The 12,031-nt window shown below is 36.5% G+C and overlaps 1 protein-coding gene across 2 annotated transcripts in view; it reads right to left on the bottom strand.

Moving 5' to 3' along the window:
• LOC114127387 (protein apterous-like) overlaps positions 1 to 12,031 on the bottom strand; it is a 58,596-nt gene that overhangs the window by 29,112 nt on the left and 17,453 nt on the right. Inside the window, exons 2-3 of one of the 2 annotated variants that reach the window (XM_050202203.1) lie at positions 10,973 to 11,168; positions 5,873 to 6,591 (exon numbers count right to left, since the gene is read on the bottom strand). In XM_050202203.1, the coding sequence (XP_050058160.1) occupies positions 5,873 to 6,591; positions 10,973 to 11,020 (767 nt within the window). In that variant the 5' untranslated portion in view covers positions 11,021 to 11,168. The remainder of the gene's footprint in view (positions 1 to 5,872; positions 6,592 to 10,972; positions 11,169 to 12,031) is intronic. The other variant, XM_050202204.1, reaches the window with a different exon arrangement.

Raw genomic sequence — 12,031 nt, 5'->3', positions numbered from 1 at the left:
AAATGAAATATTAATATTTTTGTTTATACTTTATAAATTTTTGGAAACCACATTTAAAAATTTTTAAAAAAAACCGAATAAAAATATCGAAAACACAACCACTTAACATGCTAGGTATAACCTAATAACTTTACCTCACTTCGTAGGAGCCTTATGTATAATTTTACAATGATAAATTCCATAGATTAAATTAGTTGGTAGTCACAATAATGACCGTATAAATATGATGATAACAACGATTAAACAGTCTAGTAACTGTTGAACGTCCTGGGTTGTGGAGGCAATAGATACTTGTTAAAGATCTAGTAATAGCGATATACTAACAATACAAATACTGCAAAATATACGACATAATAATATTATGTTATGTGGTCTAATGTTGAATACTAAGTATTCAAGAGGTATTTTAATAAACTTTTAGTTCTGATGTCAGAGACAACTTTTTTAACATCAGAATCTCTCTTAACGACTGTACAAGGTACCTTCCTAGATTATATAATCTTCGCGCGCGTGGCGACGGTCATCGGCATAACGTCACGTATTAGGTTTGAATAGCTTACACGCGCACTATACGAGACGACTCCCGCGGTGCTGGCCAGTATAAGATTTTAAACAGTTTACGGTTCGGCATAAAAAGCAGGAGACGACAAAAAATATAATGTGTATATCGTCGTATCGCATTAACACGTTATTTATTAAGCGGAGCATAGTTGACAACGGGCACGCACGAGAACAGACCTAACACGTAGTTTGAAATGTCGTGTTTTTCATTTCATAACTATTTACTAGGTATATATTATATACAGTTTTACGTATTTTAGTAGTTTATACATATATATGAAGGGTCGATAATAGATGGAACTCAGAGACGATAAAACTAAAGGGGTCAAAAATATTAAATAGAAAAAAGTTGTAGGTACATCACATACATAATATATAAAGCAATAATCATTTTTCGATTTTTTTTTAATAAACTACTGGCAGTTAGGTATATAATTCGATGGTTGAAAAACCAAAAATTGTTCCAAGACCATTTGTTTTTAAAATTGTTCGTTGGGTAAATCAAGGGTCGGTTTATCATTTTATCAAATAACATGTTCACTAAAACCACTACTTGTTAATGTGTACTCGTATTATTGAATTGATGTCCATTAAAATTCAAGCATGTATATTTTAGTACCCTTAAGGCAAAGCCATAAAACGTCCTAAAATAATAGGTTTACTATAATACACCCGTGCGTGTATTATTAATATTATTATCATATCATATAATACGTAAACCCTGCATTTATATTTATTATATGTATATATATACCAACAATGGAAAGTTAACAGTTAATAATAAAATAATAATCTTTAAAATCTATTAAATTCATGTATTACTATTATAACGAGTGAAATATCTAATGTTTGTGAACTACAACTTTTAATGTCCCAACTTGGCATCGTATACTATGTGTATCCAATATAATGATGTACACAGTCGGAGTCAACAGTTTTTTTAATAAAAAAAAAAAATAATAATTAATACACCTACATTAACTTAATTATAAAAATGTTTAAAGCGATTATAAATGAAAATTCCAGTTAAAAATATTGCTTACAATTGCTCATATAGTATAAGCAACATTGAGTTAGTATAGAAATACTCACATATTATAATCATACGTTCTTTAGAATTGAATTTCGTTACGAGGTATGCAGGTAGGCTCCACCTCCCATTTCTTGGGTTGAGTTTAATAATTTCGAGGAATGCTATTTTTTTTGCCAAATCTTTGAGTCCCTCTTGCTTTTATTTTTCTCCAATTTGAACATATACGTTAGGTCGTGTACATACGGCGTGCTTCAGGGATGATATGATCGGCGTTAAGTATGTTATATTATAGTATATAATATATAATACACAAAAATAGGGTGGTTTCACCGTTATTGTACGTCAGTATACAAACTCGAATTAACCTGCCGCCTGCGGGTGATTCGAAAACGCCTACGAGGCGAATTCAAGAAACAAAATTACACAGTGCACAATAGTACTTAAATATAATAATATAATATGTATTTATGTGTGTTCAGCAGCAACGGCGGCAGCAGCAGCAGCAGGTCGTCCGTGTCACGTCTGTGCGCACAGTGTGCGATGATCCGATACGACCGCCGATAAGAGAGCGCGAGCAGCACACACAGAGCACAACACGGTCGTATTGTACGACCGATTCTTGTAGGTATATATAAATATATAATATGTATAATAGCCGACGGAGATGAAACTAACGAGAAGACATCGAAGAGTTGCGCACAGAGAGAGCCCGTCCGGACAGCCGGTCGGGGGCGGGATACGATGATTGGGCGATTTTCGCTCTGCCGAGTTATTCTCATTTTTTTTTTTTTTTTTTACCATACGTGATGGTGCATCAGCGTGTCTCGTAACGATTTCGTTGCGTAGTATATTATTTTATACGAACGTATAAAGGTGGGTTACCCGCGTATATATTATAGGTACCTACACGTCGTCGTCTCCGTTCCCATCATGTGGCGGCGGCGGCGGCGGCGGCGTACCATATACACAATGGCCCCCAGCCCAGCCGGTGACCTTTTGCGCAGGGAGGTACACATAATAATATTATTATACATACATTCAGTGTATACGTAGTACGGACGAAAGAGAGAAGGAAACGAAAGAATGAAAACCGACTTTTATCCTTATTCTTTGACGCGCGCGTTGACGACGCAATACCAAAGTGATAATTAAGACATCCGAATCGACACGAGGCCGCCGCGCGCGTTCTTCGTCGGCACAAATCGTAAACGTACTACACGACTCGCCTATATAATAATAATAATAATAATTTAATATGCTCATATTATACACCGATATATACAGCTCATACTACGTATATTATTATATATAGTATTATGTGTTCAATACATACTTGCCGACCCGCACACACGCTCACACGATCCGGCGCCGCCGTATGATGGTTACACGTATAATATACATATATTTACATGTGTATAAAATATAATATTATAATATGTGTGTGTGTGTGTGTGTGTTTGTACCTATACAGTAAAACGAGTTGTGCGCACCTTTCAATTTCACACGTCACTCGGCCGTCCGCCGCCACCGTCACCGGTAGTATTCGCGGTCGGGACGGACATCGTGCGAATAATAATTATATTACTGTTAATTATTTAAGGTTCTAAAAACGAATAAAACATGTGTGGCGGTTATGATGCGTCAAAAAAAAAAGAAAATATGCACATAATATTCCTATAAAAGAATTATTATTATTCATGCATTTTCACCGCACGCGGTTATAAATTTTCAGTATTATGACAAGTTTATTTTGAATGATTTTAAACGTAGGTTAATTTTAAAATGCATAAAATATTAATACGATTCCATTTAGGTAGATACTTTTCCTGGTATTTATAATTGATTTACGATAAACGTGCACAATACACGTTACACGATGTAATATATAAAAATACGATCTTCAAAATTTAAATAATGTTGGGCATAACACGAGGCAACAAGATAATAATTTCAAACTAAAGACTAAATTTTTAATTTTCAAAGTTTTTTATCTATTTACTTCGAAATATCACCTAATATTTACGCTAAAAACATCAAATATGCTTTAGAAAATGAAAAGACATGTGTGGAATGTGCTTACTAAAAGACCAATAAATAATCATCAACTCGTGTTACATGATTCGTAAAGTATAATAAAATTAATGCTTATAGATAACTAACCAAGCGATAATTATTATGGGCCGACGTATCGTGTAAGTTAAACAAAATTCGAACACTAATTATTTATGGATAATTGTTCGGGTGCATCAGTTTAAAATACGATGATATATTATTATCGTGTACAATGCGCTCGTACACAGAGCGTATAAGTCTTCTATACGTTACTAATAATTGTAATATAATACTCGTACTTAAAAATTAATCAGACTGCTCGAACACACACGTTTAATATCGTCGTAAATATAATATTATGTGCTCGCAAAACTCGAGCGATCGTTATCGCAGCGAAAAACGAGGCGAAAACACCGAGACCGGGTCAGCGAGTGTAATTTCGGGCCGACGGTAATATATTTTAATTGCGGTGCATCCCGAACGAATAGCAATATAAATGTAAATTATTTATACAGGTATTTGTGTGTGTGTGCATTTAAGTATACGTGCACGTTGCAGTTGTCCCGTCATGCGCAGGTGCCGAGCGTTTCCCGCTGTTTGATAAATCGCCTCGGACGGTTATTATTATTACTATTTTCGACACCGTGCCGCCGCCGATGATACAATACAACGATAATAATAATTATTGCGAATACATACATTGTATACGTATATATAATGATAATGAAATGACATCAGACACCGTGAATCCCGCGGTTAGGGTACGAATTTCATCCCTGAAAAAACTGCATAAATTGTGGCCCGGAAATGTTTTAAAAATATATATCAATTTAGTTTCCGAAGTGTTTTAAAAAAACATGCAAAGTGATGCATCTTTTAGCCCATTAATGTCAAAAGTCAGAGGAAAAATTATATTTAGGTAATATTCAATTAGGATTTGAGCTAGGGTTGGTATACATTCATAATACATTTTACAAGTTAACCGATTACTTATTTTTAAAAGTAACTTTTTTTATTCTTAACAGCAAAACCAATATTTTTAACTATAATAATGTCGTCATTCTTAGGTCTGCAATACGGGAGGAGTATCTCTTGACGCGACTTACTTATGGACAAAAAAAAATGTATAGCACAATTTATAGGTATGAATACAAAATGTACTCGGGCCACAATTTATGTAAAAAAATGAAAATGGGACGCAATTTACATTGAAATCATTTATACGTGCAGCAGGATGCAACCGAATTATACGTTCGGCATTGTAAACTGTAATACGACCACCAGATACGGATATTGAACATTTCGAGACGTAAACGACCGCAAAAGAACGGTTTTCGTCTAAAAATATTTAATACGGTATACCATATAGCTTCGAGTAACATATACGAACACACTATACTATTATGATTATTATAATATATGTGTGTGTGTGTGTGTTATATACGTTCTGCTCCTATTCCCGCAAGTCTAATTAAAAGCGCGAAGAATGCGTGGCGCGTGTGTGTACATTGGTGGCCACGCGTGCACCACCGGGTGAGAGAAAGAGAGAGAGAACGAGGAGACCCGACAAGAAGATATACGTTGGCGAGATCGAGCGGTCACGACGACGAGGGCACGTGCGTAATATTGTAATGTATACGTATATAATATAGGTGATCTACGAAATAACTCGGCGGGACGCACAGGACGAGATAAATATATTGTGTATACGGTGCAACGGTTGTGTGGTTGTCTGTTGGTCCGGTGCCAGTGTGCGCGCGACGGTCGCAGGACTTACATTTTTTAATTGCTTCCAGAAGTTTTCGTCCGCGATTTAATTTAATTTATATTGGACGCGCCCGGAGACGTTGAATAATTGCCACCCCCACGACCCACTACAGACGGTCACAAAGCGTATTACCACGCATAGATATGCGTAAGTATATAAATATGCGTGAGTGCGTGCGTAGGTGTTATAATTGCCTTTAATAGGATGATCCATCTTTTTGTACGAATATTTATGATATACGTACTTTCAACGATTTATTTATCAAATTACGTTTCATGATCAGTCAAACACTTTTCGATAACCTATATATGCCTATTTTGTATTTTAAATATGAAAATTGTGGAATTATTAAAAATTAGTCGACACACCACTTAATTACACAAAAAATTTATGCAATAACTTATATACTCATACGTTATAATGATAAATATATATTATAAACAAAACGTGTGGCTTACCTTTGGTAGTCGGCTTTGCAGTAAATGTTGCCGTCCCGGTAAAAACATTTGATTTCGGTGGCCAGGGTCCGGGCGCACTGGGAACACTGCAGACACGTGGCGTGCCATCTCTTGTCGACCGCGAACAGGTAGTAACGGTCGAGGATTTTCAGACCACATCCGTCGCACAGGTTCACCTCGGCCTGTTCCCGTTTCGGCCGGACCATCATGTCGGCGGCGGGCGGCGACGACTCGTAAGCGCCACCGCTGCCGTAAGACGTCATGTGGCCGGACGGCGGCGGCGACGAGGACGGTTCCGGAGGCGACCCGTAGCCACCACCGAGATGATGGTGATGATGGTGGTGCAATAGCTGGTGATTGTGATGGTGTCCGGAAGGCGACGAACCGAGCCCGTGGCCCGCAGTTTCTAGTTCCTGTTTGCATGGGACGGCTTGCAGCGGGCCGCTGCGGAAGTCGTCGCGTCCCATGACGGAAATCGGAGGCGGTGGCGGCGGCGGAGACACTTTGCTGCAGCAGTCGGAGGTAGCGCAGTCGTCGTCGAACTCAGACTTGAACGTGCAACACTGTCCGTGTGCGCCACTGCCGCCGCCGACCACGCCGACCACGCCGAACACGTTGGTCAGATCCTGACCTCGGCACGACGTGGTCGGCAAGTTTGGGCTCAGGTCTCTGGACGGGTCGTACGGGTTGGCCAGCATGGTGTGATGGCGGTCATGCTGCTGATATATAGCAAAAAAAAAAATGTTATAACAATGCACTTTGTATCATAATATATTATTATAGTTTTTGAAAAGTGACTTCAACAATTCGAGAAGTTTTTTAAAGTCATCAAAATGTAGGTACATGTATGTATCCAAAGTAAGAATTCTATAACATTGTATAATATTAAGGTGATCATGCGCTAATTAAGAATAGAATAGAATACTGGCTCAGAAGCGTACGCAGAATTCGTTTATGTAGCTAAAACAACTTAGTCCCTGCTCGCACATTGTCAAAATTTGACCTTCTGTGGATATAAATCGCTAACGATAATATTCTCATTTTTAGAGGCGAACGAGAAAATTGATGACTGTATGAGAAATTCATAGATTAAGAGTAAAGATCGAATACAAACGAGATAGTGTCAAGAATTATTGAGATCCTAACCAGTTTTCGAAACCATAACCAGATGTCCATATTATATACCTACAATATTGTATCTGACAAAATATCGATAACACGGTTTTATTTTAATCTACACGAAGGAACGCGTCTCGAATTACTTATTGTACACGCGAATTAATTTCTACGCCGCGGACGACATTTACGATGCGGCAGCAGCAGTAGTTGTTTTCACGCGATTCGATTGTATTATTATTAAGAGACGAGAAAAGAAATTTGACCAAGTAAAATCGGTGGCGGCGGCAACCCTCGGGGTGGGTTCGAAGCGAGGTAAAAATAATATGTTTGCAAATCTCTCTATTATTATTTAGTATTATTATTATTACGATGCCCTCACACGTTGTGTCGTCATCACAGTCGTCGTCTCGGATGTCAAGTACCATCATCAGTACATATAATATGATGGACACGCAAGCAAAAAAAAAAAGAATAAAAGAAATGCACAGTGCTATACAAAAGGGACAATGGTCATTTTCGCAAATATATATAATCACAAGGCGGGAACAGTTTTCTATTTCAGGTGAGTTTTTATATACATTATTATATATATATATATATACACGCGTCTCGTTATTACATATTATTATCATTATTATTATCGCGCTACTGAATTCCGCCAAATCAACATTCTCTCGCACATACACATTCACGCACTTACACGTAGAATGTAGATACTTCACTTCACACCACACTTATTCGGGGAAAAATACCCATTCACTACTACACACTACATACGTTTATATAGTTATATTATATAAAATACGTAACACAATAATAATAAAAGGTCACGGCGACGAGTGTATTATCGAGTGGTTATTGTGCTCGAATGCCCCTGGTTTTTTTTTATTTTATTATTATTCCACTGCCACCGGGTCAAATAGGGTAAGGACAGATGTCAGGCGCTCATAGGGTTTGCCCTTGTTGAAATGACAAATCAAAAAATACAAATAAAATAAATAAAATAATACACGACGGCGGTCATCTGTAACCCTCCCCACCCACCCACATGGCAATCGTCGACCTAATAAAATAGTAATAATAATAATAAACCCCGCACCGTAGGTACCTATACCTCTATGGTTATTATTATTATTTTAAAAGTCGGTTTATCATTTCTTTATTTTCGACCTGAGAAACCGTGGGGTGATCCGCGAACAGTGAAGTAAAAACCTAAGACATTTATGAAGTTATGACGATGCAGTAAAAACCTCTGAAGCTGGGACTTTAATATACGTCGAAGATTCAATTGCATAATAAGCAACTACTAGTAGCAATCCTAATTGAAAATGTATTAAAAATATTAAATACAGGATAATTTTCCAAACGAGTTCACTTCCATTTTTTTTTAATAATAAACCTATCAAATGTTAACATTTTTAAATATACTTATAGGCAATAAATTTAAATTCTTAAGATTGTTTTGTACTACTTGAGGTATATGTTATATTAGCGATACAAAGTTATATTTTTCAAATGAGAACCTCAATTAGATTATTAAATGAATAATTTTTCAAAAAAAAAAATGATATGTAGGTAGCTAATTCAAATTTTGAACTAGTAATATTGGAGTTATTAAAATGTTTATATACCTACTAAAAATATAAAGATCCTAAAAATGGTTTTACAAAAATATTAAAAATGTTGATAGATTAATTACTAAAATGTTTAAAGATCACGATACCCCTGATACCTATACAAAATAAAATAACTCAAAAACTAGGTACTCATTCGAATTTTTATTTTGATACGTCAACGTTTTTGCTAAAAAGTTAACAATAGAAAAGAGGGAGTTTAAAAAGCATATTTAAAAATTCGAAAAATCAGATTTTAAATAACTATATTATATAACTGAAGAAAATAAGAAATTATAGGGGGTGAACGTGCTTTTGAATCACCCTGTACATTATTATGTTTACGAACGTAAGTCATCGTGCTGCAGCTCACAATGATTTACTATATGAGTATATAAAATATACATATTATATTGTATTATATAGTACGCACTCTCTCACATACGTCCGAAAATATTATAACGTTATTATTCGTATTGCATTGTCGTCCGCCGACTCTAGTGGCCGACAAACTATATACATTATATTTACTATACAACATAATATCGCATAGAGATATCCAATCATTAATAACTCTCGACGGTGTACACACATAATACTAACACAACAAACGCACAACGGACACATGGCGCTGACTATATATACACACACGCTGCATAATATTATACATAGTAATTTGGACGGCTGCCGCGGTGAGAATCGCAATGTGCGCGTCTTTTCTCTTTTTCATATTATTATCATTATTATTATTATTATTTTATTATTGCGTTTATTTCGGTCGTGCCTTTTGTCTGCCGCCAAAGCCGTTCGACACTGTTGCAGTTTGAAAAGTCCGTTGTTGTTGTTGTTATTATTAAAATATCGACTAGGCCGCGATAACCATGACAGGCAGCTTTTCCTGGTGCGTTCGATTTTAACAGAATGTCAGCATAATATTTTTATAATAATTATTACGTAAGCTACAGACTTCCACTTCTCCTCTTTTTGACCACCACCTCCCGCCCCACATAATCATCACACAAACTTGTCTTACTTTACGTTAATACCGTGGTCACGTTTTCTTTCGATCATTTTTACCACGAGTATCTACACTGAGTACATGAACAAAACACAACAACATATAAATACAAAACTAAAGTGTCTTTCCTGCGATTTCAAATAAGACCAAAAATCGACCTATTTTTGGTATGATATAAACTTATTACAACTCGCGAAATTTATTTCACCCCCCACCACTAACAGAGGGTGTACTGCACAGCCACTCGAATTTCGAACAACAAGAGGATTACGGGAACCACAAAATCGCATTATCTCGGTCTGTTTAGCGCGAACATTGAACTGTTTTTTTCACCTCTCTTTCGTTCACCACACGCGCACAATACGCTTTGCTTCTTATATACATTTATATTATTATGTTGTTGCATTCATATATAATATTGTTTGGCAGCGGTCGTCGACACAATATAATGATAATAATACGGTGTGGGGATTTGAATAATTGGTAAACTCGGACAATATGCGAACCCAACACGACACCTACGTTATGCCATATTATAATAATATAATACAACTATAATAACTATAAACACAAATACTGCACTGGGGCAGTTTATTATACATAATATAATATAGGTGCTACACCGCTTGCGCCGGTCTCCGTCTTTCGACGATCGAAACCATTCGAGAAATCGATGATCGTGCGTCGATGGTTTCTATCAATATACGAAATAATATTTCCCAGTTTTAATGCGAATAATACATCTCTCGGGATTATACATCAATAGTTACATGCTCACACGAGCCCTCTCCGTCACGGACAAAAATTTATTGTTATGTATCTAATCGGGTTGTAAGTACCTGAAACCCCACCGGTATTGGTTAATCCGAGAATTCCGACCTACTCTAAAAGTACCAGTATTTGTTTAATTTTTGTGACTGTTGATTTTTGCCAATCCAAAGGGCTTAAATAGCGTTTGTACCGTTTGTCCGTGTACGTTCTTGCTAAGTATATAGTAGCAATATTCTGGGCTGGACTCGGATCGCATACCATTCTTATCTCCAGCTCCCCCTCACTACGATTTGGGTACAAACAGAATATTTTCAAATGCGGGAAACCCCTATAGCAGATAAAACTAAAGTATAGCTAGTATACATACAGACATTAAAAACAGAGGTCGTGATCGAGATACATATCTGAATCGGGACAGGACCTAAGTCTAAAGACTTTGGACTTTCACATCCAAATGATGATCAAATGATCATATCACGTGTCGTCACCCACACTGACGCATGATCATAATATTATTATGGTTTACGAGTATTTGTTGCGTGTCACTTACGCTAAGTCCACCAATGACCATATACTCACCCAATGCATTCCGGGTTTCTGATTGGCCAGGTCTTCAAACACGCCCATCAGGGCTGCCAATGCGACGCGTTGTACAAGTGATTCGTGTGCAACGATTGCGTGTCTCTAGTTGAAGTCTTTCGGCAGCGAAGACGAGGGTGTCATCGACAATGATTCTACTGTTGCTAGAGTAGGAGCGGCTCGGAATATTGTAACACTGTAACAAAGAAGCCACGATTTAGACAATTTGATAGATAAAAATGACAGCGCGTATAACATATACCCAAGTAACGATCGTGTTAGGTATAAAAATAGGAAAATCGAAAATCAACTTTTGATACACATAACAATAATAATAATGCTGTAAAGCAAATAATATATGATATAGTAATAACTTATTATATAATATAAATGTATATCCGGGCTAACGCTTATTAGATAACAAGTTTAATATTATGTTGTTTATTGGAAGTTGTGTACTACACTTATACGTGCTACAACAGAGGGATAACAAAAACTGTACGGTAGATGATAGTGCGAGAGAGTTGGATAAAAAGGTCAACGGGTGCGGTGGCAGCGAGAGCGCAGTCCAAAAGATAACCGCGAAACGCCCGGAGGTTATCGTCGGCAACGGTTTAAGACCATATACCTTTAATCTAAAGGCAACACTCTCTTTCCGGACCACTAGTCATTGTACATATTATATTATAATAATATATGTGATATGCGTATACGATAACCGGGTTTTCTATACTGGCGGTCGGTAAAACAAAAAAGATTACGTTTTTTCGTTATTGATCCTGTTTAGACGCAAGCGTGTAAAAAAAAGAAGTCGATTCGGTTTCGATAACATATTATTATGCTTATTACTACTGTATCATAATACCATATATTATATTGTAAGCATTACTGCTACTTTCGACGATTATCTCGAGATAGCGTATCTTTTATATAACAGTCGATATACTTACATATTGCATAGTCAATAGTCATCAATTATATTCCGAGATATGTTTATGATTTATATGATTTAATATTATATCCATGTAAAAATATTAATTTTCAGATATTCTACAAATT

The sequence above is a fragment of the Aphis gossypii genome, chromosome 2, assembly GCF_020184175.1.
Source record: "Aphis gossypii isolate Hap1 chromosome 2, ASM2018417v2, whole genome shotgun sequence".
NCBI classification, from domain to species: Eukaryota; Metazoa; Arthropoda; class Insecta; order Hemiptera; family Aphididae; genus Aphis; species Aphis gossypii.
Note: the sequence above shows the minus strand (reverse complement) of the source record. Positions and strands in the feature narration are given on the sequence as shown.